This window comes from Balaenoptera borealis, assembly GCF_965194805.1.
Source record: "Balaenoptera borealis genome assembly, chromosome: 2".
Lineage (NCBI taxonomy): Eukaryota > Metazoa > Chordata > Mammalia > Artiodactyla > Balaenopteridae > Balaenoptera > Balaenoptera borealis.
Window position 1 is genome coordinate 147,021,081 of NC_138867.1, and position 20,291 is coordinate 147,041,371.

Here is a 20,291-nt window from a genome sequence, read left to right on the forward strand (position 1 = left end):
ACAGATGAATGGATAAAGAAGATGTGGCACATATATACAATGGAATATTACTCAGCCATAAAAAGAAATGAAATGGAGGTATTTGTAATGAGGTGGGTGGAGTTAGAGTCTGTCATACAGAGTGAAGTAAGTCAGAAAGAGAAAAACAAATACAGTATGCTAACACATATATACGGAATCTAAGGAGAAAAAAAAAAAAAAAAGGCCATGAAGAACCTAGTGGCAAGACGGGAATAAAGACACAGACCTACTAGAGAATGGACTTGAGGATATGGGGAGGGGGTGGAGTGAGATGTGACAGGGTGAGAGAGTGTCATGGACATATATACACTACCAAATGTAAAATAGATAGCTAGTGGAAAGCCGCCGCATAGCACAGGGAGATCAGCTCGGTGCTTTGTGACCACCTAGAGGGGTGGGATGGGGAGGGTGGGAGGGAGGGAGATGCAAGAGGGAAGAGATATGGGAACATATTGTATATGTATAACTGATTAACTTTGTTATAAAGCAGAAGCTAACACACCATTGTAAGGCAATTATACTTCAATAAAGATGTTTAAAAAAAAAAAAAAAAAAGAGTCATGTACCACAATGTTCACTGCAGCTCTATTTACAATAGCCAGGACATGGAAGCAACCTAAATGTCCATCGACAGATGAATGGATAAAGAAGATGTGGCACATATATACAATGGAATATTACTCAGCCATAAAAAGAAATGAAACTGAGTTATTTGTAGTGAGGTGGATGGACCTAGAGTCTGTCATACAGTTAAGTAAGTCAGAAAGAGAAAAATACTGTATGCTAACACATATATATGGAATCTAAAAAAAAAAAAAAGGTCTGAAGAACTTAGAGGCAGGACAGGAATAAAGATGCAGACGTAGAGAACAGACTTGAAGACACAAGGAGGGGGAAGGGTAAGCTGGGACGAAGTGAAAGAGGGGCATGGACATATATACACTACCAAATGTAAAATAGATTGCTAGTGGGAAGCAGCTGCATAGCACAGGGAGATCAGCTCAGTGCTTTGTGACCAATTAGAGGGGTGGGATAGGGAGGGTGGGAGGGAGAGGCAAGAAGGAGGGGATATGGGGATATATTTAAATGTATAGCTGATTCCTTTTGTGATACAGCAGAAAGTAACACACCATTGTAAAGCAATTATACTCCAATAAAGATGTTAATAAAAAAACTGAAAACTAGTGCATGTTGCTCCTGAAAGGCTATTAATAATTCACTGCAAAGTGGATTCGATTTCCAGTCCTGATATAACAACATGGTAACATATGTTAGGGGTGCCCTATTTCAAACTCCAGAACGAGACTGAGCACCCAAAGAGAGAAAGTATTGCTGTGTGCTCTGAAAAACTAAAGTATTACATATGAACTTTTTTTTTTGTTTGAATTTTTGAATGTTATTTTATTTATTTTTTTATACACAGGTTCTTGGTAGATACCCATTTTATACATATTAGTGTACATATGTCAATCCCAATCTCCCAATTCATCCCACCACCACCACCACCACCCGTGCGCCGCTCTCCCCGCTTGGTGTCCATAAGTCTGTTCTTTACATCTGTGTCTCAATCTCTGCCCTGCAAACTGGTTCATCCATACCATTTTTCTAGGTTTCCAAATATAAGCATTAATACATGATATTTGTTTTTCTCTTTCTGAGTTACTTCACTCTGTATGACAGTCTCTAGATTCATCCACTTCTCTACAAATGACCCAATTTCATTCCTTTTTATGGCTGAGTAATATTCCATTGCATATATGTACCACATCTTCTTGATCCATTTGTCTGTCAATGGGCATTTAGGTTGCTTCCATGACATGGCTATTGTAAATAGTGCTGGAATGCACACTGGGGTGCATGTGTCTTTTTGAATTATGGCTTTCACTGGGTATAGGCACAGTAGTGGGATTGCTGGGTCATATGGTAATTCTATTTTTAGTTTCATAAGGAACCTCCATACTGTTCTCCATAGTGGCTGTATCAATTTCCATTCACACCAACAGTGCAAGAGGGTTCCCTTTTCTCCACACCCTCTCCAGCATTTGCTGTTTGTAGATTTTCTGATGATGCCCATTCTAACTGGTGTGAGGTGATACCTCATTGTAGTTTTGATTTGCATTTCTCCAATAATTAGTGATGTTGAGCAGTTTTCATGTGCGTCTTGGCCATCTGTATGTCTTCTTTGGAGAAATGTGTATTTAGATCTTCTCCCCATTTTTGGATTGGGTTGGTTTTTTTTTAATATTGAGCTGCATGAGCTATTTATATATTTTGGAGATTAATCCTTTGTCTGTTGATTCATTTGCAAATATTTTTTCCCATTCTGAGGGTTGTCTTTTCATCTTTTGGTTTCCTTTGCTGTGCAAAAGCTTTTAAGTTCCATTAGGTTCCATTTCTTTATTTTTGTTTTTACTTCCATTACTCTAGGAGGTGGATCAAAAAAGATCTTGCTGTGATTTGTGTCAAAGAGTGTTCTTCCTATGTTTTCCTCTAAGAGTTTTATAGTGCCTGGTAGTACATCTAGGTTTCTAATCCATTTTGAGTTTATTTTTGTGTATGGTGTTAGGGAGTGTTCTAATTTCATTGTTTTACACATAGCTGTCCAGTTTTCCCAGCACAACTTATTGAAGAGCCTGTCCTTTCTCCATTGTATACCCTTGCCCTCTTTGTCATAGTTTAGTTGACCATAGGTGCGTGGGTTTACCTCTGGGCTTTCTATCCTGTTCCATTGATCTATATTTCTGTTTTTGTGCCAGTACCATATTGTCTTGATTACTGTACCTTTGTAGTATAGTCTGAAGTCAAGGAGTCCGATTACTCCAGCTCCATTTTTTTCCCTCAAGACTGCTTTGTCTATTTGGGGTCTTATGTATTTCCATACAAATTTTAAGATTTTTTTTCTAGTTCTGTGAAAAATGCCAGTCGTAGTCTGATAGGGATTGCATTGAATCCATAGATTGCTTTCTTTAGTATAGTCCTTTTCACAATATTAATTCTTCAAATCCAAGAACATGGTATATCTTGCCATCTGATGGTATCACCTTTAAGTTTTTTCATCAGTGTCTTATACTTTTCTGCATACAGGTCTTTTGTCTCCCTAGGTAGGTTTATTCCTAGGTATTTTATTCTTTTCGTTGCAATGGTAAATGGGAGTGTTTCCTTAATTTCTCTTTCACATTTTTCAACATTACTGTTTAGGAATGCAAGAGATTGTGTGCATTAATTTTGTATCCTGCAACTTTACCAAATTCATTGATTAGCTCTAGTAGTTTTCTGGTGGCATCTTTAGGATTCTCTGTATAGTATCATGTCATCTGCAAACAGTGACAGTTTTACTTCTTCTTTTCCAATTTGTATTCCTTTTATTTCTTTTTCTTCTCTGATTGCCATGGCTAGGACTTCCAAAACTGTGTTGAATAATAGTGGTGAGAGTGGACATCCTTGTCTTGTTCCTGATCTTAGAGGAAATGCTTTCAGTTTTTCACCATTGAGAATGATGTTTGCTGTGGGTTTGTCATATATGGCCTTTATTATGTTGAAGTAGGTTCCCTCTATGCCCACTTTCTGGACAGTTTTTATCAGAAATGGGTGTTGAATTTTGTCAAAAGCTTTTTCTGCATCTATTGAGATGATCATATGGTTTTTATTCTTCAATTCGTCAATATGGTGTATCACATTGATTTGCGTATATTGAAGAATCCTTGCATCTCTGGGATAAATCCCACTTGATCATGGTGTAGAATCCTTTTAATATGCTGTTGCATTGTTTGCTAGTATTTCCTTGAGGATTTTTGCATCTATATTCATCAGTGATATTGTTCTGTAATTTTCTTTTTTTGTAGTATATTTGTCTGGTTTTGGTATTAGGGTGATAGTGGCCTCATATAATGAGTTTGGGAGTGTTCCTTCCTCTGAAATTTTTTGGAAGAGTTCGAGAACGATGGGTGTTAGCTCTTCACTAAATGTTTGATAGAATTCACCTGTGAAGCCATCTGGTCCTGGACTTTTGTTTGTTGGAAGATTTTTAATCACAGTTTCAATTTCATTACTTGTGATTGGTCTGTTCATATTTCTATTTCTTCCTGGTTCAGTCTTGGAAGGTTATAGCTTTCTAAGAATTTGTCCATTTCTTCCAGGCTGTCCATTTTATTGGCATAGAGTTTCTTGTAGTAGTCTCTTAGGATGCTTTATATTTTTGCGGTGTCTGTTGTAACTTCTCCTGTTTCGTTTCTGCTTTTGTTCATTTGAGTCCTCTCTCTCCTTTTCTTGATGAGTTTGGCTAACGGTTTATCAATTTTGTTTATCTTCTCAAAGAACCAGCTTTTAGTTTTATTGATCTTTGCTATTGTTTTCTTTGTTTCTATTTCATTTATTTCTGCTCTGATCTTTATGATATCTTTTCTTCTGCTAACTTTGGCTTTTGTTTGTTCTTCTTTCTCTAGTTCCTTTAGGTGTAAGGTTAGATTGTTTATTGGAGATTTTTCTTGTTTCTTGAGGTAGGCTTGTATTGCTATAAACTTCCCTCTTAGAACTGCTTTTGCTGCATCCCATAGGTTTTGGATCATCATGTTTTCATTGTCATTTGTCTCTAGGTGTTTTTTGATTTCCTCTTTGATTTATTCAGTTATCTCTTGGTTATTCAGTAACGTATTGTTTAGCTTCCATGTGTTTGTGTTTTTAACATTTTTTCTCCTGTAATTGAGTTCTAATCTCATAGCATTGTGGTCAGAAAAGATGCTTGATATGATTTCAATTTTCTTAAATTTGCTGAGGCTTGATTTGTGAGCCAAGATGTGATCAATCCTGGAGAATGTTCTGTGCACACTTGACCAGAAAGTGTAATCTGCTCTTTTTGGATGGAATGTCCTATAAATATCAATTAAATCTATCTAGTTTATTGTGTCATTTAAAGCTTGTGTGTCGTTATTAATTTTCTGTTTGCATGATCTTCCATTGGTTTAAGTGAGGGGTTGAGGTCCCCCACTATTATTGTGTTACTGTCGATTTCCTCTTTTATAGCTGTTAGCAGTTGCCTTACGTATTGAGGTGCTCCTATGTTGGGTGCATATATGCTTATAATTGTTATATCTTCTCGGGTTGATTCCTTGATCATCATGTAGTGTCCTTCCTTGTCTTTTGTAACATTCTTTATTTTAAAGTGTATTTTGTCTGATATGAGTATTGCTACTCTAGCTTTCTTTTGATTTCCATTTGCATGGAATATCTTTCTCCATCCCCTTACTTTCAGTCTGTATGTGTCCCTAGGTCTGAAGTGGGTCTCTTGTAGACAGCATATATATGGGTCTTGTTTTTGTATCCATTCAGCGAGCCTGTGCCTTTTGGTTGGAGCATTTCATCCATTCACATTTAAGGTAATTATTGATATGTATGTTCCTATTACCATTTTCTTAATTGTTTTGGGTTTGTTTTTGTAGGTCCTTTTCTTGTCTTGTGTTTCCCACTTAGAGAAGTTCCTTTAGCATTTGTTGTAGAGCTGGTTTGGTGGTGCTGAATTCTCTTAGCTTTTGCTTGTCTGTTAAGCTTTTCATTTCTTCATTGAATCGGAATGAGATCCTTGCCAGGTAGAGTAATCTTGGTTGTAGGTTCTTCCCTTTCATCACTTTAAATATGTCCTGCCACTCCCTTCTGGCTTGTAGAGTTTCTGCTGAGAAATCAGTTGTTAACCTTATGGGAGTTCCCTTGTATGTTATTTGTCATTTTTCCCTTGCTGCTTTCAATAATTTTTCTTTGTCTTTAATTTCTGCCAATTTGATTACTATGTGTCTCGGCGTGTTTCTCTTTGGCTTTTTACTGTATGGGACTCTCTGCGCTTCCTGGACTTGGGTGGCTATTTCCTTTCCCATGTTAGGGAAGTTGCCGACTATAATCTCTTCAAATATTTTCTCAGGTCCTTTCTCTCTCTTCTCCTTCTGGGACCCCTATAATGCGAATGTTGTTAGGTTTAATGTTGTCCCAGAGGTCTCTTAGGCTGTCTTCATTTCTTTTCATTCTTTTTTCTTTATTCTGTTCCATGGCAATGAATTCCACCATTCTGTCTTCCAGGTCACTTATCCGTTCTTTTGCCTCAGTTATTCTGCTATTGATTCCTTCTAGTGTATTTTTCATTTCAGTTATTGTATTGTTCATCTCTGTTTGTTTGTTCTTTAATTCTTCTAGGCCTTTGTTAAACATTTCTTGCATCCTCTCGATCTTTGCCTCCATTCTTTTTCCGAGGTCCTGGATCATCTTCACTACCATTATTCTGAATTCTTTTTCTGGACAGTTGCCTATCTCCACTTCATTTAGTTGTTTTCCTGGGGCTTTATCTTGTTCCTTCATCTGGTACATAGCCCTCTGCCTTTTCATCTTATCTATCTTTCTGTGAATAATGAACTTTTTATGCTGTTTATTAGTTTTGTTTAGTGGTGACTTGGGTATTCTGAGAGAATAAGTTGTATTTCCAAAATTTATTTTTTTGGGTGTCATTCCCACCCTAGGAAAATGCCTAATTGAAGGGAAATGAGTCATAGTAAGTTTTTGCCTCCTTGCAGGACAGGAGATGACCATGTTCACTGAATGAGAAGGAACTCACAGAGAAACTCATCATGCAGTAGCAAAGAATGTGGCAGGAACACTTAAGGGTCTTTGATCCTGGGAATGTTTTCACTGATGATGACTCACCAGGTGTCTGTTACATTTTCTCATCTATAAAATGGGGATTATATCTATCCTCTATGTTTCTGGTGATTTTTGAGATAATTAAATAAGGTATCACAGGAAGCACATTGAAAAAGTACAAATACTACACTGAGGCACAATATTATTATCATCTAATGGACCTGCCTGGTTGGTTATGCACTACTTACTTTAGATCTTACTATTTAATTTATATCCCAATTTATTCAATAAAAGAAGTATGTCTTTTTATATGAGTTATTTGTAGGATAGTAGTTGGATCTAAAGTACTTTTAGTTTTTCCTAATCCAGGAAATTGTTTTATCATATTTGTCTTTATCAATATTTTTCATTGTTTTTCAAAGGGAAACTTGTTAAAGAAAATGGTTTTTAACCACAAGGTATGATATGTATTGTAAGTGTGTGTAAATTTTAAATTAGCAAGCAATTGCTTGTAACGGAAATAAATGATAGTAGGTTTAGTTGAAAGTAGGCTATGGGACTAATGAATTTTAGGCCAGAATGTTTGGTAAACATTCTAGAACTATATTATTTTAAGGTTGTTAAGATCTTAGAGATCACATCCTTGTTTTATAAGACAACTTGACATCTCTGATATTACAAATATGGCTTCAGTGTCAGAGTTGAAACTTGAATCCTGAGTCTCCTGAGGTTCAGTATACTGCACTATTAGAAAATTAATGGTTTTTGATGGGGAGCTGTATCTGCAGGAAGCTGTGAGTACTGTTGCTACAGGTACATGCAAGCTTGGAAAAAATATTCGAGGTCTCTTTGTCTAACTGAGTCAATGGAGTCTTGAATCTCTGGTGACGACATCGAGAAGAAAGTTGGACAGCATGGGCTTGGCTGGTCCCAGATCAGAGCAGTTACTGTGTAGTCCAGACCATTCTCTCCCTTTCTTTCTTTTTTTCCCCATCTTTTCCTTTTTGCCAGCAATTATTATTAGACTATAATATAAGCAATAGTAATTAGAAATGAGCATGTGCAATTTATATGTAATTACCTTGGGTTATTCTGATTAAGAAATACATGAAGCATTGGGAAAAGTAGGGATTGTGTGTGGTGTGTATGTGTATGGGTGTGGAAGGTATGGTAAGAGTATGTGTGTGTGTGAGAGAGAGAATGTAATAAAGGATCATAGGATCATACTCGCAAATCAGATGGGAATATGTATACATACACACACACACTCTTTCTTAAAATTTAAAAGAAATATATACTCATTGTAACAGTTTAAACCCTACAGAAATATATAAAGTGAAAAACAGAAGTATTCCTACTATCCCATCCTCCAAATGTAGCCACTAGGGAAACAAATGTAAAAAACAAAATAATGCAATAATCTTATTATTGGTTTTGTGACTGGAAAAATATAAAGTTGACCATTATCTTGTACTACTAATAACAGTACTCAGCATGGATCAAATGTAAAACATGAAACAATGAATTAAGTATAAAAAGAAAAAATTTCAGAAAAATTTAGAAGGCCACATGTCTAACCTAGAGTTTCAATAGGAATTTTTATCTATTCCAGAAAACCCAGAAATTATAAAAGTACAAATAATTAGACAATACAAAAATTTTAAATGGTATGGCATGAACGAGAGCTGGGGAAAAATATCTGCAATGTAACATACTAATAAATGGTTAATTATTTATTATGCTTAGAACTCTAGAAACTGAAAACAAAGAAAATGGATAAGAATAATCAGAGGCAATTCATAGGGAAGCCAATTCAAACAGCACATAAACATATGAAAAGTTACTCAGTTGTTTAACAAATGTGAAAAATACAAGTTAAAATAAGATAGACCCATAGTAAATTGTAAAGAGCAATCAATAATCAATATTGCTGAAGGGAAAGTGAGAAAGAGGATATGTTCATATAGAAGCACAAAGAGACATAAGAGATTTATAAAAATTATTACAAGATATTGTTGTTTTGTTCCCCCAGGGAACAAAGTGAGATTCATATGGGTTTTTACTTTCTGTTTTTATGTATTATGTAAATGAAAATAATCATGTGCTTTAAAAATGTAATCAGATAGAAGATTAAAAAAATTTTCATTGTGGAAAGAGAAGGTTTACCTGATATGGATGGTAAGAGAGAAAGAAAAGTATAAACATTAAACATTTTTACAAGGTCAAATATTAATTCTTCTCCGGAGTCTGGATTTTCTGCCTTGCTTTACCTTATATATGTTTATTAAAATGTTTATGTGTGATTTTCTGCCTTTTTCTCTTTAAAAAGAAAATTAGATCTTTGATGTATACAGAATTTAATCCGGAGGAAGGGGTGTGTTAGTTATATGGTACTATATTTAAATATACCCAAATGGTCATCCAGTTGTCATTGCTATTTATGAGATAATTCACATGTTCCCAAGATATGAAATGATACTTTTATTAAGAACTTAATTTTATTATATTTCTAAGTCAGCTTCTACTCACTTTATTTAGAGAGTGCTGATGTAGTCCTATACTACATTAATCACTGTGGTTTTATAATTTATTTAAACTTCTTGTAGAACTATTCATTTCTTTCTATTTTTCATTTTCCTGATTTTTCCTATAATTTTTTCCTTTCAAAGAAACTTTAGAATTACTGTTTCAAATTTCTAAAACAAACCACTAAAAAAAGAAACTCCAAAATGAGGCCCATTGAGATTACACTAAACTTATAGAATAGTTTAGAAATAACCAATTCCTTTAAAATGTTATCTTTTTTTTAAAATAAGGTTTTTTTTTTAAACAAAGATTGCTTTCATTAAAAACATTATCAGTAAAAGGGCTCTATTCCTCCTTTCTATTATATTTTTCATCATTGTTTATATACTCTTTACATAGAAAAGCTACGAAAACTTCCCATACTTCTGATATGATTTCTAAAGCTTGTTTCCTCCCAGTTAATTCTCTTGGATTTTGCTTGAATAAAGTAATTATTTTTGATAAGGGTGCAATTATTATTTCCTCCTTTTCTAACATTTCTTTTTTTCTCTCATATAATTTCACTGGCTAACAATTTTGAAAAAGTTAAATAATAGTGGTGATGGTGAGCATCCATTTCTTGTTCCTGTCTTTACTGTCCCACCTTTAGACAAAAAGTAAGAGATAAAGCCTCTGGTTACATAGATAAATAGAGAAACCACAACAGGGAAATAGCCATTGCTTCCCAACTTCCTAAGGGATTTTAAATGTATAAGTAAAAATGAATACTGAATTCAATAGATACCTTTGAAAACCTTTTGGTATCTATTAAAAGGATGAAAAACTTTTCACCTTTTCAACTTATTAATATGGTAAATAATACTATATTTTTATTTTGAAATGATACTATGTGGTTATGTTGTAGTTTGCTTTGAGTATTCTGTGGATTCAAAGTGATAAGTTAATTTAAGGATTATTTTTTCCCCCACTGATATTCATTAGTGAAGTGGATCCATAGTGTCCTTTACATACCTTTGTGTTTTTTTAGATATGGTTTTGGCACCTTATTTATGTTATACTGCTTTCTAAATCATTTGGAAGTTCCTCTTTCTTTCTGCTAGGATCTGCTAGAGTTTAAATACCAATGGAGGTATTTGCTTTTTTTTTTTTTAATAAATTTATTCATTTTATTTATTTATTTTTTGGCTGCGTTGGGTCTTCGTTGCTGTGCACAGGCTTTCTCTAGTTGCAGCGAGTAGGGGCTACACTTCGTTGCAGTGTGCGGGCTTCTCATTGTAGTGGCTTCTCTTGTTGCGGAGCACAGGCTCTAGGTGTGCAAGCTTCAGTAGTTGTGGCACGAGAGCTCAGTAGTTGTAGCTCTTGGGCTCTAGAGCACAGACTCAGTAGTTGTGGCACACGGGCTTAATCGCTCCACGGCATGTGGGATCTTCCCGGACCAGGGATCGAACCTGTGTCCCCTGCATTGGCAGGTGGATTCTTAAACACTGAGCCACCAGGGAAGTCCCAGTATTTGCTTTTGAAAATTTGACAGGACTTATTGTTGAAACTTTCTAGGCCAGCTCATCCTTTGCAGTGGGAGTTAAATTTTTCTGTCAATTATCTTAGTTTTATCTTTGGTAATTAATCTGTTTTTGTTTTCTCTTTCTCCCAGGGTCAGTTTTGCTAATTTAGAATTTCTAAGGATGTCATGTATTTTACCACATTTTCTAACATATTTGCATAATTTTCTTTTATTTGCACGTTTCTATTAATTGTCATGTTTTAAAAATTTCTATTGTGGTTTACCACATTGGCTCCCTCTTTGCTTCTTTAATAAGCTTTTCCTTGGTCAATTATTTGCCTATTGTACTTAACTTTTTAAAAAAATAACTGACTTACTTGTAAATTATTTTGTTTTAATTTTTTAATTTGTTAATTTACAATTTGTCTTAATTACTTCCTTCTACTTTTAAGTGTTTGGTTTGCTCTTTTTTTTAACTTCTTGAATTGAATATTATATTCACCTTTTAATATTACTTGCTAGAGATGTATTTGAAACTACAACTTTCTGACTGTTAACTATTTTAACCACATCCCTTAGGATTAATTATGTAGTATTTTAAGCTGCCATTATTTTCTAAATGTTCTTCAAATTAATTTTTATTGTACCTTTGATACAAGGTTGTATAAAAATGAGTTTATACAACTAATAAACTTTATTAAATATACTGCTTAGGTAATGTTTCTTTCATTTTCTCTCTTTATTTCCAATCATTTAAATTCATTTAGATGCTATTTCAATTTTAGTTTTATAAATTATGTATGAATTATTAACCAATTATTATATCTTTGTTTTACATTGTAATTATTATATTTCTCAGTCTTAATATTTTTTAACTTCAATTCATCCTTATAGAGTAATAATATTCAATCTTCTATTTTCTTTGGATTTGTATTTACCTCATTTGTTTTTGTCTGTGACTTTACTTAGAATATTTTTCCCATACTTTTACTTTAGAAGTATTTCTAATAAATAGCATTTTATTGGGTTTAGTTCTTGATTTAATTTGAGAATCTTATTCTTTTGATATGTGAGTTGGAATATGTTCTAGTTATAATAGTTAAGACAACCTTGGTCTTAAGTCTATTATCTTAATTCCTGCTCTAAATTTGCTTTTAAGTTGTCCTTATCCTTATTCTGATGTCTAACTTTACCTACATTATCTGCATCTTTTTTTTTACTGAAATATAGTTGACATACAATATTTTGTTAGCTTCAGGTGCACTACATAATGATTTGACATTTGTATGCATTATGAAATAATCACCACAGTAAGTCAAGTAACCATCTGTCCTCCTACAAGGTTATTACAATGTCATTGACCATATCCCTTATGCTGTCTATACCCCCATAACTATTTATTATATAACTGAAAGTTTGCACCTCTTAATACTGTTCATCTGTACTGCCCATGGGGTATGGGCACCCCTCTCCCTCTGACAAACAGCTGTTTATTCTCTGTATCTGTGGGTCTGTTTTCGTATTGTTTTGTTTAGTTTTGTGGATTCCACAAGCGAGATCATACAGTATTTGTCTTTCTCTGACTTATTTTACTTAGCATAATGCATTCTAGGTCCATCTGTATTGTCACAAATGGCAATATTTCATTTTTTATGGAGGAGTAACATTCCACTGTATATATACACCACATCTTTTTATCTATTTGCCTATTGATGAGCATTTAGGTTGATTTCATATCTTGGCTATTGTAAATAATGCTGCTCTGCATCTCTCTTTAGTTTATTTCCACCTTATTCTCTGAGGTTTTTATAAGATGAATTGTCAGTTCTTGATTCTTCTCCTACCATAATGACTCAGATTTTCATGCTTTAGTGTAATAGCATAAAGTCTGAGAAAGCTGATCTTTCCCACTAAAGATTTTGATTTATGTCTCAGGTGGAATCTACTTTTTAAGCAAGCATCCCAAATGACCTTAAGGAAGTCTACAGTAGAAACACTGTTGTATAGAAGTTATCTATGTTAATTTTAAACATATCCTTAATCTTCAAATTCTTGATTCATAAACTCAAGAATAAAAGGTAAATATTGAGTCCTTGCTGTGAATTTGAAAACAAATACTTCTCCGTCATCAACAATACCATCCTGATTTATTTTTATATATCTTCAGTATCTAATATTTAAAAATATTTCAATTATCTCTTATTCTACAACTTTAATTTCTGGAGTTGTATAGTTTTAGTTCTACATGTTATCTTTAGTTCTACATGCTGGCATATACTGACTTTTTCTGTTCTAAAGTTCCTTACTTTGACTATCTTTTGTTGGGGGCTAGATTTTTCTTTTTACTAAACTATAATATTTTTCTTTGAATAAGGACGCATGGATGCTATGTTCCCTTAGATTTTGCATATTGAGGATAGATTGTCTTTCTTTTGCCTTAAAATAATATCAATAATATTCTTAGGTTATATTTTTTCCCCCTCAGAACCCTGTAATATTTTTCCATTGTCTTATAAAGTTTAATATTGCTGTGGAGTAGTTTGAGATTTTTTTTTCCTTCCCTGTTGGTCACTTTTTCTGACTGGAAGTTTAATAATTTTAGAAGAATATAATAAGGTGGCAATGGTATTATATAATTTTTATCTTGGAACCCAGTATATCCTTTTGGCCTACTGATTAATTTCATTACAGGTATGTATAAACACACAATGTACAGCATAGTAGTTAGAGTGTATCCTCTAGTCATATTTTCTGTTCAACCATTTTTTTAGCTGTTCAACCTTAATTAATTACACGTTCTGGGTCTCTGTTCATCATTTATAAAATTATAACTACTACAACACAGGGTAATAATGACTAATGTCATGACATAACATATGTAGAGTGTTTAAGCATATACATGGCATTCAAGAAGTATTTATTATCATTATTATAATTAGTTATTGATGTCAGATTTAAATATTGTTTCTATTTGCTTTTTGTTCCATCCTATACTTCACGAACATCATGGCTGCACGTTTGCTCTGCTGTACCTATCTTGTATATTGTGTTTTCTCTAAGTGGTTTTTAACTGTACATCTCTTTTTTTCTGTATTTGGCATGATTTTCTACAGCCTGAACTTTGTGTTACTGCCTTGATTTTTTGCCATACTGATTTTCTTTCTTACTATTTTAGATTCAGTTATTAGTGTCTATGAAAATTGTTCATCCTTGATCTTTTGTTTCATATTCTCTTTCAATTTTTGCAAGAAAAACACTTTTTTAATGAAAGTTTTTAATATATCCTGAAATATTTTTTCCATTAAAGGGTCATTATCTGTCTTTTGCATGCTGAGTTCCTCTCTCTCTCCCTACCAACGAGTGAGAGAGAGAGAGAGAGAGAAAGAGAGCAAAGGAGAGACAGAATGTCATTTGGTAGTTTTCCTGCACAGTTGCCATGCTGATTCTTTGTTTAGATGCTTCATTTATAGGTAAACCTTTCTATAGGGTTTTCCTATTTGCTCAAATATAGCTTGGGTAGATTCTTCTGGATTTTGCTTGTACTAACATTGGCCCTCCTTATGCATTTCTCTCTCTCTGCAGAGCTTCAGTTTTAGTTGGGTGTTGTTTTTGTTTTGCTTTTCCATTGCCATTTTATCCTTTACAGCTTTTGGGCAGAGAAGAGAAAAACTGCATCTGGGTTTCTGGATTCTTATATCTCCATTTCTCTAACACTTTTCACAACAGAAAGCAGTTAGACATCAGTTTTCTGTTTCTTCATCATTTTAAGGGCTGGGTGACGTGTGTGTGTGCGTGTGTGTGTGTGTGCGTGTACTGCCACACTCTCATAGTAGGTATGTAAACTATAGTAGCACTTTTCTAGGGAACCATTTGGCAATATGTATCACCATTTTAAAGCATATACTTTTTGACTCCGAAATTTCACTTTAAGAAATATATTAGGAATCAATGGTGTGTAAACATGTCAGCAATGGGATACTTATTTTAGTTGTTTATAATCAAAAACCACTTAGAAACAACGCAAGTGTCTAACAATAGGTGCTTATTATATAGATTATGGTACATACATTCAATAAAATATTTTGTAGTTATTAGAAATGATGTATACTTATCCTGATGCTTAAAGACACAAAAAAGGTAAGTAGAAAATAGCATACACACAATAGTAGAGCATAATTATTTGTATAAAAGTATGTCATTAAGTGTGAAAAAAGGATGACGTTAACAATGATTATGTCTGGTTGTGGAGTACAGGTGGTTTTCATTGCCTTTGCACATTTTTTTTAAAAGACTGACCATGAATTAGTTTTATAATCATAAAACAGTAATAGAGATAAAAAAAGAAAAATTGAGAAAGATACACACTGCTACCATCTCCAGAATAATAGCAACAATTTATGGAGTGCTCTATGTCTGGTACTGTATAAGGCCCTTAACAAATTATCTCATTTAATCCTCTCAGTAGCTCCATGAAGCAAAATTTTAGTGTTTCAGTTTTCAGCTGAGGAACTTGAAGGATGGAAAAGTTAAACATGTGTAGTGTTACACAGCTCATAAAAGACCATGCCTGAAGGTGAACCTAGTTCAGTCTGATTCTAACAGCTACCATCATCCCAGTGCATTCTATTGCCTCGGAGGACTGTCAAATACATTTCAATGCTTTTGCAGGTTACACGTTTAACAGCTCATCATTCAAACTTCTGAGTATTGGCCCTTATTTCATACTCTAAATACGAACTTAAAAGAGAATTAAAAAGACAGAGTAAAGACACACCCAACAAAGAAAAGTATAAATGCAGATGACATTAAGATTCATATTTCAATGTAAATCATTCTCTTTAACATAATGTGTTATGAAATAGAGAGAAAGAGTTCTTGACAAATGAGGGTCCAAATCATGGCATCGGAGAGTATCATTAACTCTTTCAATCCATCAGCTGACAAGAACAACAGAGGCAAATTTTCTTTCAAATATTCTCATAATCAGAGGATTTTCCTGAATTTTCATGTAATTTTTACCCAGTCATAGACCAATCATGCAGTATACTCTGATTTTGATTTTGGAAAATACATTATTTTTCAACCATTTTCATCATACACCCAAACTCCAACTGTCAGACATGTTTTCTTCTAAATGATTAGCATTCTACCCAGAATACTGCCCAATCAAATCAGTCTACTTCCATTTCAAGAACAGTGGTTTCAGTTAAAAACAAGAACAGCAGCAACATCACAAATGAGATAGCCTGAGAGGACAGACATAGTAGGGGATTGGGACTAAAATAGTGAGTAACAAAATTTCAAACATCTCTTCTCCTGGAATCTACCTAATATTATTTATCAGACTTGTGCTACGTATAACACAACAAGTAATGAAGTTAAAAGAAAAACTTAAAAGAGTAAAACAAACTAGCAGTTTAAGAGGTTAACCATAACTGTTTCTCACCCGAAAGGCAGTAACAATGAGGAATCAAGGAATTTGTGGTCAAAGCCACAAAACTAAGGAAGAACATGACACTTCAAGATATAATAATGACAGCTTCTCTGGCATCAAGTCCTCATAGGAAAGATTCACAGCATTCAGTATCATTCACTGCCTCACCACGAAATAGAATGAAAACAAATGAGAGGTAGGCCGTAGATGACAATGTGGAATGGTGACGATCACCATCCTCCTCTTCCTCCTCCTCCAGTTTGGCGGGCAATGTGAATGACAATTTGCCAATTAAGAAATGTAAACACATGAGGATTCAGAAACTAAACTCTAAATTTTAGCCCCCAGTGGGCTTTCTTTGGAGTTCATTTAAGTCAAGAGCATTGTCAAGAAACAATCTCAATTATTGCCTCTTATCTATCATTATAACAACACTGGGCCTGCTGAGATAATACTTATTTCTAAAATATAAATAACAATAAAGGAACAAGGACTTGATGCAAACATAACATTCTCAGACACAAATGAATGATCTAGGGCAGAAAATATAGTTTCCTGAATTCTGAGCCAACCGATGGAAGGACTGTGTAATTCTCCACCTATTCCACCAACCAAAAGAAACACAACAAAAAAACTAAGAAATGCCAGAGTATATAATGACACTCTATACTCTCAATACAAATGAAAAGAAGTCTCAAAATACGATCCACTTGGTTTCTTTCTTTAGCAATGTATGAGTGGAACACTGAAGCTTAGGTTCATCACAACTACATTTAAAAAAAACAAACCCAGGAAAACCCCATTAGGGTCTCATGAAAACATTTAACGTATCCCCACGTCTCAGGATACAAGTCTATAGTTATCTGCAAAAACGCCATACATTAATTTAAAGGGAACAGCTAAACAAATTGGCTCCAACAGAAATACAAATAAATGGATTAAAAACTGGCTATCTAACCGTATACAGAGAGAAATCGTAATTGGTAGTCCGTCTAGTTGGGGAGAGGTTTCCAGTTGGGTCCCACAAGGATCGATATTGGGTCCCATTTTGTTTAATATCTTTATAAAAAATCTGGAAGACAAAGTAGAGAATGTGCTAATTAAGTCGATTGATGCCACTAGATTAGAATTGGTGTTTAAAGTAAATTGGCTATAGATAAATGCTACTGGTCTCTAGAAAGACCGATGCAAACAGAGACTAGAACTTCTAAATAGTTCTTTTTAATGTATCACTTACAAAATCTAGTTTCAAGCACTAGAAATAAATAAATTTAAAAGATCTTAGTGCTTTGCATAACCAAAAATGTAGGTACAATGGATAAAGACAACACAGAGATTCCAACACCCATGAATGCAGAATAAAGGATGCCCCCCCAGTAGATCTTTTTGGTGCAGCTTTATTGGGAAAACTGGTGCTTGTGGGTCTCTCGATACAGTAAGGATATTGGAGGCATTTCAGATATGCAAGAATCAAGGTGGTGAAAAGACAGAAGTAACTAAAGTGTCAAATATATATACACCTAGTTATTGGCAGAAAAATAAACAAGAAAACAACATAAAGCTTAAAAGAAAAAAAAGGAGAGCTGAAAACTTGAAGGCATGAACAAGAAAAGTGGGAAAATTGATCAAGAGAAAATCCTATAAGGAAACACACACACACACCCACACACCCACACACCCACACACACAAAATAGAAGAATGCAAGGTATAATAGGAGAGCTTTCCTAACACTAGAAAAAGAGACTGTAGTTTTTTAGCTACTCCTGAAAACACTTAGGAAAAATATTCAGTAGAACTCTTACTGGTTTGAGGTTTATTTTTTAAAATCTTAGTAGTTAACAATTTAATTTGTCGCATGGAGACAACTGTGAAGGTAACAAGGCTTGTCAGCTATGGACTCGTGTGTAGACAGACGGGTATTTTTAGGTGATGTGAACTGAATATATAGACTAATCTGGAATCAGCTTTTAAATTTTATATTCCTTTTTCACTTGCTTGCACAGAGGAATGTACATTGGATAACAACTAGAAAACCTAGATCATCTCAGAAATCTTGTTAACTTTGCTCTGCAACCTAGGATAGTTCACTTTCCTTCAGAGCCTTAGTTTTTCCATCAGTTAAACGCCAGACTAAGAATTGTTTTAAGAGCTGCAGATAACTCTTGTTAAAATAAGAACTTACAGGAAACTTCATACAGGGAAGAGATTAGAAAAATGTGGAAGCATGCCTTTGAGCGACAGTGGGCTCCCACCTGGCTAGGCTTCCCATTTTCACCTCCCCCTGCCCTCAGGACAGAGAACAGTTTAAAAATCACTTTAGACCATATGACATGCTGCTTCTGTCTCTAGGAAACCATCAATGGAACCAGAAAAAGTCAATCCCTCTCCTAGTGACTGATTGTTCCGGAGCATCCAACAATACTTAGTTGATTATATGTGCCTGATCTTTAAAAAAAAAAAAACAAAAGTGTAGAATTACGTTAAAAAGAAGGAACATTCTTGATAAGAAATAGAGTGACATTATTCATGATGCCGACACAAAAGAAAGCATTGTGCAATCAGAGCCCTCTGTGGGTCTCCTCTAACACTTCATGCTGTGTTAAAAAAAAAAAAAGAAAGGGAGCCTGGAATGTTAGATGGCTACCTTTAAAAAATCTAATCAACATGGCTGTAAGCATTCTAGCCTAAGAAATAATTGATAAAGTTTGTAGTTGGCTTGCTATCGATTTTACAGCTAATACCTATTGAAAAATGATTTTGTTGCTTTGACTTTAAAACTTCCAAAGTGAAACATTCCTCTGTAGGTAATACTTTTTTAGGGATAGGACTGCATCCTACATACTAGAGCAGGTAAAACGCACAAGCAAGTATCGCCAATAGGTCTGGAGACCGTAAATTTTATTTTGAAAGGTAATAATGTTTACCGTTTATGATATTTTGTTAATATTTATCACTTACCTAGTGCTTATCATATACTGGGGACTATGCTATCCTCTACACTTTATCATAACTTCATAACTTATGAGAGGAATTAACTCCATTTTACAGATGAGGAAACTAAAGGGTCAGAGAGGCTTTTTTTCCCCCTATTATCACACAACTACTAAATGGAGGGTAAATATCAAACCTGACTGGCTCTAAAATATCTTTTCTGAACTACTGTGCTAAATGATAACTCCTGATACCATGATGTTAGGCACACTGATCAAAGAAAGAAGAGACTCCACTTGTGCTAAAGAGTTTTAAGAATAGAACACGGATCTTATATTTTTCTCAAGTTTGAAACCAGAGGATTGGACTAGCGTAGAGTTTTTTATCCTCAGCAGTACTGACGTTTTGGGCTGGATAATTGTTATGGGGAGGCTGTCCAATGCACTGTAGGATGTTTACCAGCACGGCTGGCCTCTACCCACTAGATACCAGTGGCAATCCCCTCCTCCTGGTCTTGATAATCCAAAACATCTACAGACATTGTCAATGATCCTCTGACAGGGGCGGGGGGGCGTGGTGGCAAAATGGCCTGTGATTTGAGAACCACTGTACTAGAATAATTCTGGAATCTTTTTTGTTCTCTCATTCTATGCTCTGAACTGTGGATCCAACTTCAGCCAAGAGGATGGGTTTTGCATCACTATGGGGTACCTGCCCAGTGAACCATTCCCTACCTCCATCTCAGTACATTGAGTTTAAAACTACCTGAAGCTCTCCAGGTTCAGTCTGCTACAAAACTGCCACTCTCTGGTACTTAAATTTATTATGTAACTGCAAATTGGTATGAAAAAATAGGGTAGATGAAAGTGAAGAGAGATCAGATGTTAAGCCAGCTTTGCTTTAGGCAATTTATCGAGACTCATTTCAAACTGCTGTCCTAGGAGTAGGTTTTATCTATTCATTTTCTTTACTAAAGGTACTCTATCAGGAAAATTGTAAAATGGGTTTAAAAAGCATTCTCTATTTGACAGCCCGAGAGAGTCATAATGCTACCTTGGAATCTATTAACAGATTCCAATGAGTGAAACCTGGAGCACTGAAAAGAGATTGACAACTTCCTAGACCCTGTGGTTCACTGGCTTATAAGGGCCATATTTAAAATTTGCATCATTATGAATATCATCTCCTGGGAAAGGAGTACCTTTGATTAGAGAATAGTCCAAAATCAAATATCAGACCTATGGATATATGGAAAATAT

General features: G+C 34.5%; 1 protein-coding gene and 1 long non-coding RNA gene across 7 annotated transcripts in view; one reads left to right on the forward strand and one right to left on the reverse strand.

The window, feature by feature from the left end:
* The window catches only part of LOC309622730, a 400,144-nt gene that overhangs the window by 117,570 nt on the left and 262,283 nt on the right, over window positions 1-20,291 (forward strand). The window lies entirely within an intron of this gene.
* The window catches only part of GABRB2 (gamma-aminobutyric acid type A receptor subunit beta2), a 297,652-nt gene that overhangs the window by 39,960 nt on the left and 237,401 nt on the right, over window positions 1-20,291 (reverse strand). For 5 of the 6 annotated variants that reach the window (XM_082378776.1, XM_082378777.1, XM_082378779.1 and 2 more), the window contains one exon: window positions 17,059-17,172. The exons of the other annotated variant lie outside the window; for it this stretch is intronic. In XM_082378776.1, the coding sequence (XP_082234902.1) occupies window positions 17,059-17,172 (114 nt within the window). The remainder of the gene's footprint in view (window positions 1-17,058; window positions 17,173-20,291) is intronic. 6 annotated transcript variants of the gene reach the window in all.